The following is a 17,866-nucleotide window of genomic DNA, read 5'->3' as shown; positions in this document are numbered from 1 at the left end:
GTTAAATAAATACTAGTAAAGAAATGACCCAGAAGACGGTTTCCTGTATAATACTGCAGCGACAATCACATGATATGACATGTACCTTCTTCACTGCTACTTGCCCTGTGGGTAAACACAATTGGAAGCTGTAATAAGATGTTGAGATGTTTCAGGAGATTTCAGAGACATTGGTAAAACACAACTGATGGGCCAAAAAACAACCACATGCTAATGATCTCACTGCCCCTTTAAGATGGAGGAAAGTCAGGCGTCGGATGGGGGATTCCTGAGGGTCGTTCTGTTCAAGGTACAGGAATAAAGTTTCAAGCTGAGGGCCAAGTCCACATGCACATAGTAAAAAGACACCGAGTCAACCTCTGTAGCTACACACCAACCATCCTCCACTGAAACAGGAGCCTTCGACAGACTATGTGATGAGTGCCTCAAGCTATAATGATGGATGCAATGATGGAAGATAGTTCATATGAACATCTTCCCCAGCCCACATTCTTCCTCTGGATGAGCTATCAACTATGGATACATAATAAACAAGGAACATAGCAAACTTGTATTTAAACTTAATAATATACACTGCAATAATATTTTAGCAAATAAATAGTTATCCAATTGAATATGCTAAATTATTGAGAAATATCATCACACTATGATGATATTTAAATGTGACATATAGTTTTATCATATATGACATTCAATATAATGCATAATTTATATTTACTTTGTTGTGTATATGTACCAAGACAAAACATATAGCTCAGTAGGTATGCTGTAAAGCCAGGATATTGAGCTTGAGAATCCGGAGAAAGGGGTTTCTAGATTCATAGAGGGGTAATATAGATCCACAGAGGGGTTGTGGACAAGACAGGGGTGTCAAGCTGCCAGGTTGCCTAAAGGGGCTCTCAGATGATAAGGAGAAAAACATGTATAAAAACAATATAGAAAAACTGTTATACATTATGTATAAAATAAATGTACTATATCCCAGATAGTTTGTCACTGAACAAATCACATAGTTTTGTTTCTCCACGGATATCAAAATAAGACCCCTACTGGTCAGACATTATGTGATATCTGGCCGTTTGGAGACACAAAACCTTTCAAGCTGGCTCTATGGATTGTCTTGATAACCAGCTTCACTGTTAGAATACATGATGGAAAACTGCTGGCTGCTGTTGGGAACTTCATTCAACCTTGTCAGGGTAGTATTACTCTGAGTATTGCTTGACATCAATATTACACTTATGCTGCCCTCTGCTGACAAAAGACATCCAAAACCTGCGTGAAGTACAAAAGTAATGACTTCAAAAATGCTGTTAAATCCATAATAGACGGACAAATATGAATAATTAAGTTTTATCAATAACTGAAAATATCTTCATAATTTTTAAGTAAAAAAAGGTCACAATGCAAAAAGGTGAGAGGGATAAAGTCCATTGCAGCCAAAATTAAAAGTACAGGATTGTCCCCTTTAAACATGGTGTATAAGTTGCTGAGGCCGTATGAGAGTTGTTTATATTTGAATTTAGTTTATAATTTTACCTATTGCAGCTTTAAGAGTTATTTCATGATGATGTGGCAGCCACAACAGAACAGCTTGGCCAGGCCAGAGGCCAGTCTGGAGCCTAGAGAATGTCTCTGGGGAGCCCCACTCACAGGAGCAGCTTCTTCTGGAGGAACACAGAGATCAGAGACTGGATCAGGCTCTGGGTGCACACCAACTCTTTTTTATCACTTATTAAAGGTCTTTACTTAGCCGGGACTGTTGGAAGAATTAGTTACTCCAATCTTGGAACAGGTATGCATGCATCTTTTGGCAAAATTAATTTTAATTGACCCGCCTGTTAGTAAGGCACCAGTCTCAAGATGCATGGCATTCAGCAAGTAAAACAACTTCTACAGATTTCTAAAGCAATGCAAAAACGTACTCAGAGTAAAAATTTGCCAACCGACTAGTTACAACCTACCGTATAGAAATAGCCACATTATAGCTTATTGGTCGGAGTTGGAGAGTACTTTGTAGAGCGGCAGGAGTGTTTCCTATGAGAGGGAGGTCTTCGTCTCTTCCAGATGGTCAGTCACAGGTGTCATGGCAGACAAGTGTGTGACAAAAGGTACTGATCTGGCTGCAGATCTAAATGTGGCGTTGATCATATTGGTTGATTCTTCCTGGGTTGCTGTGACCTCTGGAGCACCCAGCTGGGCTGACCTCCACTTTTGTGAGTCTCTTAGCAAGAACTAAAAGGACTGAGGAAAATTACTAACCAGTTGCAATATCGATCATCAAAATTCTTAAAAATTAGTACATCAATGACAAAGGGTCTCAAGACTGAAAACTTTATTCAAAATAAGGTATTCTTTTAAATAACAAAAATTAACCATTAATATTCATTCATCCACAAACAGCGAAAGAATGTCACGGCTCAACCCCAGTGAAGTTACTGGATACCACTTAGTAGAGGTTGAACCAGGAGGGGCGTTTCCTGTTCCTTTCCACTATTCTCTTGTCCTTGTCAGCTTCCCCTGGCATCTCGTTCTCATACAGGACCACTGTTTCAAGAGCTGGGCCGTTCAGGGGCTTGCCCTCCATGGTCTTGATCTGTGCCCGGATAACAGCTGTCTCCCTACGAACCTTTTCATAGCAGAACCCGCACAGGATGTGCTTCTGTTTCAGGTGACCACACTCCTGACATGGCTCAATGTTGTTCTGGAGGTGTGTCATGGGGAGGTATAGGGAAAGAGAGAGAAATAAGGAATGATATACCATCCATGAACTTCTGTTGTCAAGAGTTAGACATTGTGATAATCCTGATAATGTCACAGCCCTTACTTGGACTTTGGTGAGTTTTGTCTCATCTCTCCTCCTGGTCCTGTTGATTTCTATTGTGCGTCTCTTCTTGGGTGCTGCCATCCAGAACACATTGTCCAGAAAGCTGGGCTCTGTGGTCAGCTCATTCGCCTCTCTCTCATCATCAAGGGGCTGAGGGAAGAGACTGGAACCCTGCACAACCAAGGCTGGGGCTAGATAGAATGAAAAGTAGATAATACAATAAATTAACTTATGCTAGTTATACACAATCATTCGACATTGTGAACCTAAACTTACCAATGACACCAAAGTGATTCCCGTTGCACTAGCACCCATCGATTGTGTTGTAATGTTAGCAAACAGGTTAGCTAGCTAACAAGCTCGACTAACGTTACATAAAATATGATATGACTGTATGAAGGTTCCAACTCACCGAGTTGCCTATCAAGTCCTGTGGCTTGTGCAAGTCTGCTCTCCAACTGTAATAAAGAGCGGCTAAGAAAATTCACTAAACCAGACAAATTTATCATTTTTGTGGTGTTCATGATGGTTTTCGACTCATGTCACACAACTCACGGTCATTTGGGTCTGATACGTCATAGCACTGCGACAAAAACCCCTTAAAAACGGGAATAGTAGTTATAGTAGTAGTTAACACAATCTTTTTTTAAGTACTTCCCCTGACTTTATTTCTCTCTATGTTACAAAAATATGTAAGTAGGCAATATACACAGAACACTTTGTCCTAATGCCTCCAAAGCTTTTGCACTAAACGCATGAACTGCTGCATCATCGATGCGCGACGGCTAATCCCAGTGAATGAGCAAAAATGGCAGAAAGAGGCTACAGTTTCTCACTCACCACATTCAGGTAACTTTAACTGATTGCGTTTATTGTTAACTATACACGTTAGAAGGGCGTATACGCTTTTCAAAACTAACTCGATCGGTGTTCGTTAGTTGAAACGTCTACAAGATTTGTGTTCACAGTATGCGATGCTGCATCGTCATTGTTGATCACGTACACATGTTATTTGCTTGACAATCAAAAACCCGTTCAATTGAAAGGCTTAAGTGTCGCTTATGTGCGTAGCTAGCAGTGCTGAAGTAGCCAAATCAATTTTAACGGCAGCTTCAAATGTCTAGTTTATCTACATTGATAGTTGGCTAAAAGACCGTGTGACTTTCGCTTTCATTTTTGAAAGCTTGGTTTACAGACCTGTTACTTTGCTTTTCCCCACACAGCCCTTCAGGAAAACTGGTTCAGATTGAGTATGCACTTGCAGCAGTAGCAGCTGGAGCTCCCTCAGTTGGAATCAAAGGTTAATATCCCGGTGCCTTAAAAATACATTGGCTATAACATTTTGCCAACCATGACTATTTATGCAACTATCTTCCATGCCATTGTCACATTGCCATCATCCTTAATATTTCTGTCCTTAACTGACCAAATTACAGATTTGAGGCGGTTGATGATAGATGACTGTTTCCCTTTCAGCAACAAATGGAGTCGTTTTGGCAACAGAGAAGAAACAGAAATCAATACTGTATGATGAGCAGAGTGTTCACAAGGTTGAGCCCATAACCAAACACATTGGCATGGTCTACAGTGGCATGGGCCCAGACTACAGGTACATACAGTAAAGCGATAACACTTGTTTAGTACTTTTATTAGAGTAACAATGCATATGCTATGTTGAGAGTATATCCTGTATAGTCAACCACTAAGCTCTGGGCTTGCTTGTGAGTATGGATACAAGAGATATGAGTGAAGTGAATGTCTTTGCAGGGTGCTGTTAAGAAGAGCGCGTAAGCTGGCCCAGCAGTACTTTCTGGTGTATCAGGAGCCAATCCCCACAGCCCAGCTGGTCCAGAGGGTCGCCTCTGTTATGCAGGAATACACTCAATCAGGGTAAGGTGTATATATATACACTGTACCTGTGTATATATGAATACATATCTCATAGATTATTGAATGTATGAATGGTTGATGGTCAAACCAAACCAAGGCTGGTATATTTGTTGCTGGTATGAATCACGCATTTGCTCTTGCGGAAAAGAATTGTCAGCAGCAGTGTCATCATATTTTGTGTTTTGTTAACAGTGGTGTAAGACCCTTTGGAGTTTCATTGTTGATCGCTGGATGGGATGAAGACCACCCATACCTCTTCCAGTCAGACCCCTCAGTAAGTTTCTAATTGTCTGCCAATTAAATAGTATTCAATCTATTGTAGTTTAATCTAAATTGCTGAAATATGAAACTTAAAAAAAAACAAGTTAATAAGTTAATCATACTGTATGTGATCACAGTCTGTTGTCTCAGTGCCCATCTCTCCTGAACATGAAACTTCTATTATGTCCAGGGTGCATATTTTGCTTGGAAAGCTACAGCAATGGGAAAAAGCTACGTCAATGGAAAAACATTCCTTGAGAAAAGGTACAATAAAAATAAAAAAAACATTGATTAGTAATTGAAGAAATTTATTTGGCAAATAATAATTGGATTTATAGTAATAAGTTAAATTAACTATTTGTCCTTTCATAGGTATAACAATGACCTGGAACTTGAGGATGCAATCCATACAGCAATCCTTACCTTGAAGGTCTGTTTGTGTAAATATTGTTTTGACTATATGACTGAACATTCTGTTTTTTTTAAACTAGCATCCCTTGTTTCTATTTGTAAATTACATGGATATGTTTCATGTGTTACAGGAAAGTTTTGAGGGTCAGATGACTGAGGAGAACATTGAGGTGGGGATCTGCAATGAGGCTGGTTTCAGGAGACTCACTCCGGCAGAGGTCAAGGACTACCTGGCAGCTATTGCTTAAAACATTGCCCCTTGACATAGTTGTCTAATTAAGTGGTTTATCAGTTTTCATAGACATACCCACACACTTTTTGCAGTTTAACAACATTTCTTTGATTTGTATTTCTCCTTTGACACTTGTTGACCCACTACCAAATAAAATGGTGATTATGTATTCCTATTACATTTGCCTTTGTTTTGATGATGGATTTATTGTAAGTACTTTTGTAGGTTTCATGGTTGTCTTGATTATTGAAATATTAAGTTACTAGTCTAGTGTTTTTTAGAAGTCAGTAAGACCAAGACATGGGCTATAATATTTGTTTTAATCAATTGCGTTTGTTGATATTTTCTTCAGTAATTAATTAACTGGTTGATATTTTCAAGTACATCGTTGATGTTTTTGATGAAGATGAATAATTCTCATATTATGGGCACGACCCATTTGGTTTACCATAATGCGCACTTTGCAAGGCGCGCTAAATGAAACCAGTAGCATTTCCCCCCAAGTATGCCTCATATCCTTCCACTTACCAATGCTGTTACAAAATATTCGTCCAGGCCCGCGTTAAAATATCCTTGAGTACATAATCTATTGTTATTCAATCCAAACTTGTATCGACACATCACCTTGATTTTTTTTTAGAAATTGTGTTTAGTCAGGCTGATGTCGTATCGGGGGACCTATATTTCCGGTCGGATGTACACTGCACACGGTAGTTCATCTGTTCGTGACGTTTATGGCGCCAGAAATCAAGGTTTGGGAGAAGGGGTGTGCGTAAACCAGCAAACAATGTCCCTGAATCTAGGAAGACATTAAGGATTATTGAATAGTTTCATATTTTGTGTATAATACTTTTATGCTTACGTGAAAGAAACATCATATATTAAAATGGTGATGCTACGCAGCAGCAGTGGGGGCGCAGAACCAGCAACTCCGAAGAATCCTGACTTGGATATCAGCTCTGAGTTTCTGTCATTAGTTCCCGCTTCGCAGCGAAAGTCAACCAGGTTGAAAAGGGGCCTCGATGACAGCTGCAGCAGCCCAGAAAACAACACGCAAAATGTGAGTTTCTTTGGGAAAGCTCATAAGTTTTAAAGTGTATTTTGCTAGGACGTTAGCTACATAGCTTACGATGTCATGACACGGAGAGCTTATAGGTTCAGCTGTGCTAGTGTTGTTGATCACTTTAGTTAGCATGCTAACTGTCTTTCGTGCGTGTGTGTTTATGTATGAACATGTACGAAGCTAAATCGAAAGAGACAGCTAACCTTAGATCGATTACAAGTTTGTCACTTTAAAATATACAGCTAAGTAAGACTGAGTAATCATGGATGTGTGGTCCGCCCAAACGCACAGGGTCACTTGGTGGTAAAGGAGGAGAACGGCAGGACCCGGGGAAGCCTGCAGACCAGGGGGCAGAGAGTCAAGCATGAGGTGTCATTTGCTGAAATGAATGGCAAGATTCCGCAGCACCCACAAGCAGAGAGCAAAACTAGCGAACATAGTACAAGGTGACTCCTGGCACATCACTGTCTCTGTTGTGAGGACCTCTTTGCAGGAAACGGTACGAGATAGTACTGTTCTGTACTACAATGTCAAAATTATAACACCATTCCTCTGTCCTCAGAAGATCTCCAAGATTGCAGGGAGATGGGAAAGCATCTAGCGACAAGCAAGCAGGTAATTGGGTTTACGATGTAATGCAGCAGGTAGTTTTTGACAGCAACTTGAAAGCATTTTTTTGATTTGTGCTATTTCTATTTCCTATGGTCCAATTTACAGATGAGGTTGACGAAGAATCTACTCCTAAACGGACCCACTTTGGACTGCGTAGCAGGGACCAAGACAGTGCTGCACGACGCAGTTCCAGTATCACAAGATCCAAGAGGAACTCTAGAAATCAGTCTGTTCTTTATGACAGACTCATCACTAAGTACGACCACTGAACTCAATCCAGTAAAGCCACAAATGCCCCCTTGAAAGTGAAAAGTTAATGTAACAAAAGCTAATTTAATGGTTTAGCTATAATACACAGTTGTTGTTGAATAGATTCCAATGAAATTCACACTGTCCTTTCAGCCCTTCTGAGTTACACCAGCCTACATCTTTATTGTCAGGCCATTATGCTTCAGTTCAAAGAATATTTGATAAGTTAAGTACTTATTCTTCTCCACAGTACAGCTGAGGCTGTGTTGCAGAAAATGGACGACATGCAGAAAATGCGACGCCGGTTAAGAAGCAGGGACACTCAAGAGGAAGTAAGCTCCTGGTTTACACAAACGCACACACACACAAAGCCTGTCAGAGGGTTACCAAAAAAATTTGGATGGACACGGGTTAAAAGGTTATACATTGCTGTAGTAGAGGAACATTTTGAATGACTTTTTTGTATTTATTCTTGTAGCTTGGGATGTACACAAGGGCCAAGAGAAAAAGGTTCTCTGAGAGGACAGATGAGGAGAATGAAAACACCCAGAAGAAGGAGAACGGAGGTAAGTTTCAGATTGAGATTTTTCACCTTCATCTACTGAGTTCTATTAGTCTTCTTGCTCTAAATCTACTCTGTTCAGCCACAGATTACAGTGAGGATGAGGTGGTAGAAGAAGATGAGGAAGGCAACAACGAGGCTGATGATGATGATGATAATGAGGACGATGGTGAAGATGAGGAGGGGGACAATCAGAAACGCTACGACTTCAGGCAGAGGAAAGCTGTGGTTCGCTACCAGGCTCCACAGGATGGTTTGTGATAATCAACACACAAAATGTGGAACTGAATAATGAGGAAAGCTTTACCTCCTACAATATATGCTACGCCCCCTCGTCAAAGCCAGGCGATTGCAATGTTGTAAAAAAAAACATTTGCACTAAGCAATCCGATCCACTTTTCCATGTTGATAAGAGCATTAAAATGAGAAAAAATTATGGGACAAAAAGAAATCAGGGGACATTTAGAATAGATAAAAAAATTGCGATTAATCGCAAGTTAACTATGACATTAATGCGATTAAATATTTTAATCGTTTGACAGCACTAATTTTTTATTTATATAATTTCCTTTAATATTCTTATTGTAGAGCCTTAATTTTAATATCTCTTAAGGACAACAAATACAAATCTAATAATCCCCCATGCCTCTCCATTGCCAGAGCCCAGGAAACAGCCTATGTACTTCAAGGGTCACTCGTCCCCCGCCAGGACAAGGAGGCGGTTTAGGTTCAGCACTGCCGGGCCAAGGAGCCCCTACAACAGAAGGAGGAGCAGCAGGTATGTCAGCTGCAGCACCACACACACTACATACACCCTGAATACTGGAGGCATAGACCGTACCTCATTTCTTCCACACATACACGATCACACTAGGCCTAGATCAGGTTTCACGAATGCAGACTAAGGATTGATCTAGGTCTGAGGAGTCCTATTAATGGACAATGTCACAATTTGTTTTGAAGGCTGACTAGAGTACAACGTATTCAGGAGACGGTGCTAATTGAACTGCCTTTTAACAAGACGTCAGTCTTTTATATTTATATTGAATGCAGTAGAAAACCCTTGCAATCTTCTTTTCTTGATGTGCCTTTTCTTGATGTGAATCCTTCGGAGTGGGTACGTTAAGCTGTTGGACCAGCCTTTAGCTGTTATTAGGACCTCCATAATGGGATAGGCACTGTGGTAGCTAGGCTGCATGGAGTGGGGTACTGTGTGTCCATGGGGTTAACATGTTGAAATAACCACGTCATGGTTCTTAGCTTAAGGCCATCCAGTTGTCGTAGGAAGTGGGTCCATCTTTTATGACTAGTCGTTCCTAGCGTGACTCTGTGACTTTACCCTGATCCCAGTGAAACTGACAAATAGACTAATGTGCTTCTCTGCCCGTAGAAGACGACACGCCATCCACAGTAGCGACTCCACGTCTTCTTCCTCCTCTTCTTCCTCCTCGGACGAGGAGAAGTTCCACAGGAGAAGGAGCAAGAACAGAAACAGACCGATCAACAGGTGAAACAGTGATCGCTGCTTGGCCGGTTTCACCACAGGCATAACGAACACAGTGCTATCTGTCACTAAGATTCCTAATTCCACAGTTCTCCTGTAGTTAGTCTGGATGATGTTTCTTTTCCAATTGTGCGGTACTCATTCTTCCACTGCATCCCAGGTGCCTGCCCATGAATTTGGTGAAGGAGGATCTGTTGGGGATCCACAAGGACAGGATGAAGATCGGGTCTAGTCTGGCCGACGTCGACCCCATGCAAATTGACCAGACGGTGAGTTTGGTTTCTTCCTGGTGGAAATTTATTCCATCAGTTCTTACTGAACCATGCAACATAACTTCCTGGACGTCACTTTGATTCAAAATGTTTCTAGATAGACTTATGCCAATTCCCTATGTGGGTTTTTCCAGGTGCGTTTTGACAGCATCGGGGGTCTGACCACACACATCTCGGCCCTGAAGGAGATGGTGGTCTTTCCTCTGCTCTACCCCGAGGTGTTTGAGAGGTTCAAGATCCAACCACCGAGGTAAAGAAACGATAGATGAACCGGGAAAGAACGACGCTGTGAATTTAAAGCTGCGTTCAAAAGCTGAAACTTGGATTGGAACTCTTAATGATTTGCTCATATGTTTAGGTATTCAAATAGGTTGCTTATGGTGTGCGTGTTTTTCCTCCTCCCCCTCAGGGGCTGTCTGTTTTACGGCCCACCGGGGACAGGGAAGACCCTGGTGGCGCGGGCGCTGTCTAACGAGTGCAGCCAGGGGGATAAGAAGGTGTCTTTTTTCATGAGGAAGGGAGCCGACTGTCTCAGCAAGTGGGTGGGAGAATCTGAGCGCCAGCTACGACTGCTCTTCGACCAGGTGAGGACCTCCCCGGCAGCAGCGCTGCCAGGAAACCTCCATGACGAACAAATCCCATTTCCTGGGGTGGTGGTGGTGGTGGTGGGGGGAGGGGGGGGTCTGGGTGCTGGGGAGTGATGAGCAAGCGTGTACGTACTAATCAAACCTATCAACTTTGCTGCTCCATTCCCTAGGCTTATCAGATGCGGCCAGCCATCATATTCTTCGATGAGATTGATGGCTTGGCACCAGTCAGGTCCAGCAGGCAGGATCAGATACACAGGTGAGGTCACACACGAGTCAGGACATCGTACACCTGCTGTCAGCTGCCCCAAGGTGTCCCAAAGTTATCGAAGAGGGATACAAAAATATTTGTTTTGCTATTTCTTTTATGGCTTTATTGGACAGAGACAGTTACAAAGAGACAGGAAATGTATGGGAGAGAGAGAGGGGAAGACATGCAGAAATGGCCCAAACCGGATTTGAACCCGGGCAGCTGCGTTAGGGCCTCAGTCCATATGGTACGCACCCAACCTGGTGAGCTACCAGGGCAAAAAATTATTTAGATAAATAAGTATCGTTTTCGATAATCGAGATAAAAAAAATAATATATAAATTATATTGGAAACCCAGTTCCATATGTGCAGAAGACTTGGGCTGACGTAGCCTCAGCGTCCTAGCTGATGCGCGTCTCTGTGCTGTGTGGTTCACTGCAGCTCCATCGTGTCCACCCTGCTGGCCCTGATGGACGGGCTGGACAGCCGTGGAGAGGTGGTGGTGATCGGAGCCACCAACCGACTGGACTCCATCGACCCCGCCCTGAGGCGGCCCGGGCGCTTCGACAGGGAGTTCCTGTTCGGTCTCCCAGACAGAGAAGTAGGAAGACACACAAAGATGATTCATGATCTGTAGTTTTATCTTTTATAGGAGGGGGGGGGGGGGCGCTATATTTCTTACTCATGCTTCTCTGTATGGAGGCTGTTTCTGGCAAATGAATGTCACACCGAACTCCTCAGGATAACATACCATGCAGTGAAATGTCACGATGGCGGTGTAATGTTTGAATCATTTGACCTGGCCTCCGCAGGCACGCAAGGACATTTTGAAGATCCACACCAGACAGTGGGACCCTCAACCATCTGATGCTTTCATGGAGGAACTGGCAGACAAGTGTGTTGGTATGTCCAACTTTGATTAAAAAATGACTTGCACTCTATGAAAGTCCTCATATGAGGCCTGACTTCCCAGTCTACACCTACGGAAAGAATGTCAATGGAGATTTTCCCTCAAAAGTGAATCTTTGCTCTATACTAGATTTACTTATCTGGGAAACCATTACTGAAGTGAAACTGTTAAAGCAGTACTAGAGGGGATCCACACAGACAAGTTCTCACAACCCCCCTCGTCTCCTAGGATACTGCGGTGCCGACATCAAGGCGGTGTGTGGCGAGGCGGCGCTGTGCGCCCTCAGGAGGCGCTACCCTCAGATCTACTCCTCCTCCCAGAAGCTCCTGCTCGACGTCTCCACCATCTGCATCGGCTCCCGGGACTTCCTGTCGGCCATGCGTCGGACCGTGCCCGCCTCCCAGAGGGCCGTGGCCAGTCCGGTCAAGGCGTTGACGCCGGTGGTGCAACCGTTGATGGGCGCGGCCCTGAAGAATGTTCTGGAAGTTCTCGGAAAGCTCTTCCCCCACGTTGAACAGGGGCTCAAGAGGAAGAAGGATTCCGGTAGGTCAAGAATGACAAAATGGTGCTGTTTCGTAAATATACTCCCTTGTAGTTTTGTAATGGTACTATCTTTCTAGCTTTGCAAGACAACAAGGGAAAGAAAACCCCCCGATGTGAAGCAGTGTGCCTATGATGGAATCTACATCTTTGTGTCTCTGGTACAGGTGTTCCTGGAGGTGTGTTTGAGGATGATCTGATGTTCAGTGAGGACGAGGACTCCATCGTTAGCCCTAAGGACCTCCATCACCCTCTGCCCAGGCCAGCCAGAGAGTTCCTGAGCTTCCACAGGTGGGCCACTGTTTGACTCTTCTGTCTAGAGCTCTCACGTGTCTCTGTTGGAAAGTACCAAGCTATCCTTTTGCTCGGTATAGTAATCACACGTGCTAACATCTGTCTCCCTCTTTCACTTTCTCTCCCTGCGTCTCTCCTTCCCTCCCTGCGTCTCTCCAGGAGTGTGTTGAGCCAGCCCACCTCCTACCGCCCACGGCTGCTGCTGTCGGGTCGCCCCGGGTCGGGTCAGAGCGCCCATCTGGCCCCGGCCGTGCTCCACGCCCTGGAGAAGTTCAGCGTGTACACCCTGGACGTGGCCGTGCTGCTGGGGGTCAGCTCCACCAGCCCCGAGGAGGCCTGTGCCCAGGTGGGTATAGGGATAGTCCCAGGCCCTCTGGAGGTCATCTTTGTGACTTTGCTCCTAATGTGGTCTGGTACAGTCTGTTGGACTTGGTTTCTCAAAACTGCAGACTAAAGACCAAGAAAACCATATTTTCCTCTCTCCTCCTGTCTCCATCTCTTCCTTTGTTTCTGTCCTGTAGATATTCTGCGAGGCCAAGCGTACGTCCCCCAGCATCCTGTATATGCCCCACATCCAGCAGTGGTGGGTGACCATGGGCGCTGCCCTGAGAGCCACCTTCCTCAGCCTGCTCAGCACCATCCCCTCCTTCTCCCCTGTGCTGCTGCTGGCCACCTGCAGCCTGCCGCATGCAGACCTGGCCTACGAGGTCTGACACCACACATGACCACACACACCCTGCAGCCTGCTCCACACAGACCAATCCCACTTTATACACGCACCCTGCCCCAAAGCTAACCTGTGTTGTCTGTCCTTGTTCAGATCCAGGACCTGTTTCGTATGGAGTACGGGGAGGTCTACCACATCCAGCCCCCAACCCAGAAGGAGAGGAGGAACTTCTTTGAAGACCTTATCCTCAACCAAGCAGCCAAAGCCCCCATGTCAAAGAGAAAAGCAGGTAAGATGCTCTAGTACATACTTTTTTTAAATTTGTATTATTATTAAACCTAAACAGTCAACAACAATGTTTTTGCGCCTCATTTGAAAAATTGAGTGAGCATGTATACTTGATTCAACAACAGTTAGTTCCGACCAAGTAATTTGATTGGACAAGAGGCATTCCACAAGTGCTGATATTTGGCAATAACAGCACTGGAAATTTTAACTACACTTGTATCACCAGCACTAGTCCATTTTGTGAAGGACAACGTTTGTGTTGCTTGGCAACAGTACAGAGGAGTTGTGGAACTATCTTTTGTGTTGGCCAAATAAATGATAAAATAATCAAACAAAAACATAATTGTAATTGCACTTGTAAGACTGTTGTATACAAGCCATATCACCCTCGAGGTTGTGCGTTATTTCTGAATATCAGCACAATATTCAGCTACAACACACTCTTGGGATATCACTTTCATTTACAAGGACCCTAACGTTTGCCCTTGCTGTCCCTTCCTCCAGCGTTACAGGCCCTGGAGGTGCTACCAGTGGCCCCCGCGCCCCCCCCTCGCCAGCTGACCGAGAAGGAGCAGCAGCGGCTGGAGGAACAGGAAGAGGACACTCTCAGGGAGCTCCGCCTCTTCCTGCGGGACGTCACCAACCGGCTGTCTCTTGACAAGCGATTCAAGGCCTTCACCAAGCCTGTGGACCTGGGGGAGGTGAGTCTCTGGGGTGGGGGCTGGGGACATTTCTCAGTTCTAATGGTGATTAGACTCAGTGTCAAGAGCTTATGTGGAGCGAACTGAGTGTTGCTCTGTCTACAGTTATTGTGATTTATTGCTCGTGCCATTTGTTGTATATTCTTTATTTATATTAAATTAGTTTATTTTATTTATTTTTGTTGCCTTGTGATTTATGCTGGATGTTGCCTTACCTTGTCTTAAGAATTGTGTTACCCAGAATGACCTGAGTTATGAGGTGCATATGACAAAGGAAACTCTGAGAACTTTGATGTGAATGGCCCATGCACAGTCTCTCCTGTACAGAGGAGTGGACAAGTGCACACTTCAGATGGTGTCACCTCCATCATTTACAGATCAAATCCAGTCCACACTCGTTAACAGATCTGGTGGTGATCCTGTGTTTTAATTATAATTCTTTTTACTTTTTCCTCCGGGCCAGGTTCCAGACTATGCTACAGTGATCAAGCAGCCTATGGACCTGTCCACCATCATCTCCAGAATCGACCTGCACAAGTACGGGACTGCCAAGGAGTTCCTCCACGAAGTGGACCTCATCTGGCAGAACGCCCTTGAGTACAACCCTGACAGAGACCCTTCAGGTAGGAAAGTTCCCAACACCTCACAAGACAATATTGTTCTGACAATATCATCAATTTTATTTTACAGTAACATTGTCATGATGGTGTGCATTGAGATTGCTTAATTGCTAAAACTAAAACGACTAAACGTCAAAGTGTGTTTGTTCTTCCAGACCGTCAGATTCGCCAGCGTGCCTGCGCTCTGAAGGACACGGTCCACGCCATCATCCGAGATGAGCTGGACGAAGACTTTGAGAAGATCTGTGAAGACATCAAGGAGTCACGCAGCACAAGAGGTGAGTGTGCTTCGTGTTTCTTGTCTGGAAAGACCCTCAATACGCTTTCTCAGCTGTTGCGGAGTAAAGGTAGTCTAGACCATTTCAACAAAACTGTCATTAAGTGTTTAGTAAATGCAGCCCTGTAGGTGTCTCAAAAAGTCCCTGAGACAGCCTCCTCTGTGTTCCCTGTAGGCTGCTCAAAGTCAAGGTTCGCTCCGTCCTACTACCATGTCCTGCCCAGACAGCCCCAGGCAGTGGAGCCCCCCACCACTGAGGCTGCCCCGCCCAGAGAGCCACAGGCCTCTCCTGCAGTCGCCAGCACTCCTCGACACCCAGGTCAACACCTACTGATGCTCCTGGGAATACCAGCAATACAGAACTACAATACCACTATACCCAATATCACTAATCAACCTGATATCTAGCTATATATGTGTTATGTGTATTTGTCTGTGGTTCTTTAGGTCCCTTTTAGGAAGGTTACGGTACATTAAGAAGATGCTTCCTTCTTTTTCAGTCCTCTACGAGAGGTTGCAATCCTAACTGGTTAATTCAAAGTCCTTGAGTCTTGTTCCAGTGTTTCTCAAAGGGGCTTGTTCCCACAGCAGCCTATAGGAGGAAGAGGAGGAAGGGCCGCTGGTGCAACGGCTACCTGACCAGGAAGAAGGCTTCTCCTCACGCATCCAAAGACGACTCAAACCTGCCTGACTCTGGGGAAGACGAGGAGGAGGAGGAGGAAGAGGAGGCTGACGGAAAAGGGATGGAGAGTGAGGAGGAGCCTGTCGCCGTTGTTTCGGAGCAGGACACAGAGGGAGTTGATACTGAGCATGCCCAGACGGAGCAGGAGAGCCAGCCAATGGAGGAGGAGGAGGCTGGGGAGATGGCCACTCGAGAACCTGCAGAGAGGGACGAAGCAAACAGCCATGCGCCAGGGGAGGGGGGAGACGGGAACAGCCAGGCTGCAGTAGAAGGGGGAGAGCAGACCAGCCAGGCTACATTGGAAGGGGGAGAAAGGAACAGCCAAGCGTCAACGAAGGGCGGAGACCAGAGGAGCTGTTCCCCCTCTGAAGCGGGAGACCAGAAGTTCCATGGCCCAGTAGAGGGAGGGGATCAGAGCAGCCAGAGCCCGTCAGACAAAGGAGACCAGGGCCAGAAGTCCACCACTCAGATCACTGAACCTGAGACACTAAAGCCAGCTGTGGAGGAGGAAGCTAGTACAGGTTAGTGCTAAAACATAACCACTGCCAAGTCACCAAGTGCTTTGCTTGTGCCAGGAATGCTGCTGGCTAAGTGCTGTTTGTTAATATGTTCATGGACTCCAGTAAGTCCCGTTTTTTTGTGTCATGTCTCAGAGAAGGGCACAAGGCGTATGACCCGTGGCCTGAAGAGCCAAGTTCTGCAACAGCAGATGATCGATGTGGACAAAGCCCTGGAGATCCTGGACCAGAAGATACCCCCGTTCGTCGTGGACAGAGATAAGCTTAAGGTGAAATATCGCTGCCATGCTTCTCCAGCAAGGAACATTTCCCATTCAGATAAATCAGCCTCTGCTGTATTGTGGTCAGTTGGCATAGAAGCCACTTTCTTGTGTTTCAGGAGCTGCTACTGAGAGTGGTTTCGAAAACAGAGGGCTATGAGGTCTACCAGCTAGAGAAGCTATATGCTCTGCTGTCTCAAAGCATCTACAGACACCGCAGAGACTATGACAAGACCAGTCTCCTACAGGTTGGTTGTTTATTCAGTTATTCTGCCTTTTCATAATGTTGACATCAAATCTAAAACAGGCCTGTAATCAACATACAGGATATCTGAATGTGTATGGACAGCTGTGGTGCACAGCTAACAATGAAGAACACTGCAGTTTCCAATTGTCCACTTTCATAAAAATGTAGATGTGAGATGAGATTTTAATTAAACATTCAAAGAGACCTCACATCTTTTTTTCTTGTGTGAAACCACCAAATTGTATTATTTCAAATAATTTAATTTCTGTTTACGCATTTTGGCCTGTATTTGTTTCTTTCTAGGAGATGGAGAAAGAAATTGAAGATTTTTGCTAGTCACGATGATGTGACCTGCTAAAAGGACCCAGACATTTTTGCTTAAAAATGTATGAATTTTGATAGAAATATACAGATTGTATTTTGTGTATTTCCTATGAATTTGTATGTTTTTATTATTGTTTAATTAAAGGTTTTGACACATTTGAATAGAGTGACGTTTCTCTTCTTACTCTTAAATGCGTCACGCAACAACAGTGTAATGCCACACAAAAAAAACAATTTCACCTGTGCTGCTGACTTAGGAGAGGATTCTGAGGCTGAGACATGAGGTATGTCAGACATATGCTGACCAAGCAGTGTGACTAAAAATAACCCATTCTTCACCAGCAACAAGCCTGTTGATAAATTATGTTGGGCTTTGCTTTTACTGACCGAATTCCAGTGGATATGGCTGTGCTTGTGAATGTTTCTTTCTGTAGTTAATTTATTTTTTACTGAAGGGATCAAAATGGAGGCGGCTAAGCCTAGTGAAATAAAGTTGAAGTGGTACAGTACTAATTTGTGTATTGTCTCTACTCCTGAAAAGGAAAAGTGCAAGGAAATATTTTCAAATTGAAAGCGGCATGTTGCCAGGTCATGTGAGGTCTGCTACTTTGCACTGTCAAATAAATTATACCACGAACTCAATCGAGTCTTATGTCAAGGTTGCTTATTACAAGAACATGAAACATGATTTAACACATTAGACTTTGATTTTGTCCACTGCAGAGTCGCTGTGGAATGACGTCAAGACGTATCACATTGAATGATGACGCCGTTTCATCATTAAAACTGCCATTAAAAAGAAATGAAATTTAGGTTT

The 17,866-nt window shown here is 44.2% G+C and overlaps 3 protein-coding genes across 4 annotated transcripts; 2 read left to right on the top strand and 1 right to left on the bottom strand.

Moving 5' to 3' along the window:
* Positions 1-2,320: 2,320 nt before the first annotated feature.
* On the bottom strand, positions 2,321-3,396 carry mrpl32 (mitochondrial ribosomal protein L32). The gene is made up of 3 exons (XM_067238176.1): positions 3,240-3,396; positions 2,828-3,018; positions 2,321-2,704 (listed from the first exon to the last, which is right to left on the bottom strand). Exons 1-3 carry the CDS (start codon positions 3,349-3,351, stop codon positions 2,450-2,452), a joined length of 558 nt encoding a protein of 185 aa, XP_067094277.1. The 5' UTR covers positions 3,352-3,396; the 3' UTR covers positions 2,321-2,449.
* A 178-nt stretch (positions 3,397-3,574) lies between these two features.
* Positions 3,575-5,799, top strand: LOC136944420 (proteasome subunit alpha type-2). The gene is made up of 8 exons (XM_067238175.1): positions 3,575-3,676; positions 4,051-4,127; positions 4,304-4,436; positions 4,595-4,717; positions 4,910-4,991; positions 5,169-5,242; positions 5,351-5,408; positions 5,521-5,799. Exons 1-8 carry the CDS (start codon positions 3,636-3,638, stop codon positions 5,635-5,637), a joined length of 705 nt encoding a protein of 234 aa, XP_067094276.1. The 5' UTR covers positions 3,575-3,635; the 3' UTR covers positions 5,638-5,799.
* A 669-nt stretch (positions 5,800-6,468) lies between these two features.
* Positions 6,469-17,211, top strand: LOC136944045 (ATPase family AAA domain-containing protein 2-like). Of its 2 annotated transcripts, none has more exons than XM_067237606.1 (28): positions 6,469-6,681; positions 6,976-7,130; positions 7,247-7,299; positions 7,402-7,552; positions 7,796-7,877; positions 8,024-8,111; positions 8,190-8,360; positions 8,768-8,885; positions 9,498-9,614; positions 9,772-9,880; positions 10,018-10,133; positions 10,293-10,467; positions 10,641-10,729; positions 11,163-11,322; positions 11,534-11,624; positions 11,860-12,174; positions 12,339-12,462; positions 12,625-12,811; positions 12,987-13,172; positions 13,286-13,421; positions 13,925-14,121; positions 14,585-14,744; positions 14,897-15,019; positions 15,194-15,337; positions 15,610-16,221; positions 16,354-16,487; positions 16,598-16,726; positions 17,029-17,211. In XM_067237606.1, the coding sequence occupies exons 1-28, from the start codon at positions 6,508-6,510 to the stop codon at positions 17,059-17,061; spliced, it is 4,329 nt and encodes a 1,442-aa protein (XP_067093707.1). In that variant the 5' UTR covers positions 6,469-6,507; the 3' UTR covers positions 17,062-17,211. The 2 variants fall into 2 exon arrangements, with proteins under 2 accessions (XP_067093707.1, XP_067093706.1); XM_067237605.1 differs by having other exon boundaries at positions 15,607-16,221.
* The last annotated feature ends 655 nt before the right edge of the window (positions 17,212-17,866 follow it).

The sequence above is a fragment of the Osmerus mordax genome, chromosome 6 (assembly GCF_038355195.1).
Source record: "Osmerus mordax isolate fOsmMor3 chromosome 6, fOsmMor3.pri, whole genome shotgun sequence".
Taxonomy (NCBI): domain Eukaryota; kingdom Metazoa; phylum Chordata; class Actinopteri; order Osmeriformes; family Osmeridae; genus Osmerus; species Osmerus mordax.
The sequence above is the reverse complement of the archived record's forward strand: the minus strand, read 5'-3'. Positions and strand labels throughout refer to the sequence as shown.

Bases quoted from the DNA above. Each gene is read 5' to 3' on its own strand.
- mrpl32 (XM_067238176.1), bottom strand. From the start codon at position 3,351: ATGAACACCACAAAAATGATAAATTTGTCTGGTTTAGTGAATTTTCTT. The intron at 3,019-3,239 runs GTGAGTTGGAAC...CATTCTATCTAG, and splicing joins AGGACTTGATAGGCAACTCG to CCCCAGCCTTGGTTGTGCAG. The intron at 2,705-2,827 runs GTAAGGGCTGTG...ACACACCTCCAG, and splicing joins CAAAACTCACCAAAGTCCAA to AACAACATTGAGCCATGTCA.
- LOC136944420 (XM_067238175.1), top strand. From the start codon at position 3,636: ATGGCAGAAAGAGGCTACAGTTTCTCACTCACCACATTCAG. The intron at 3,677-4,050 runs GTAACTTTAACT...TTCCCCACACAG, and splicing joins TTCTCACTCACCACATTCAG to CCCTTCAGGAAAACTGGTTC. The intron at 4,128-4,303 runs GTTAATATCCCG...TTTCCCTTTCAG, and splicing joins TCCCTCAGTTGGAATCAAAG to CAACAAATGGAGTCGTTTTG.
- LOC136944045 (XM_067237605.1), top strand. From the start codon at position 6,508: ATGGTGATGCTACGCAGCAGCAGTGGGGGCGCAGAACCAGCAACTCCG. The intron at 8,112-8,189 runs GTAAGTTTCAGA...TACTCTGTTCAG, and splicing joins CCAGAAGAAGGAGAACGGAG to CCACAGATTACAGTGAGGAT. The intron at 16,488-16,597 runs GTGAAATATCGC...CTTGTGTTTCAG, and splicing joins TGGACAGAGATAAGCTTAAG to GAGCTGCTACTGAGAGTGGT.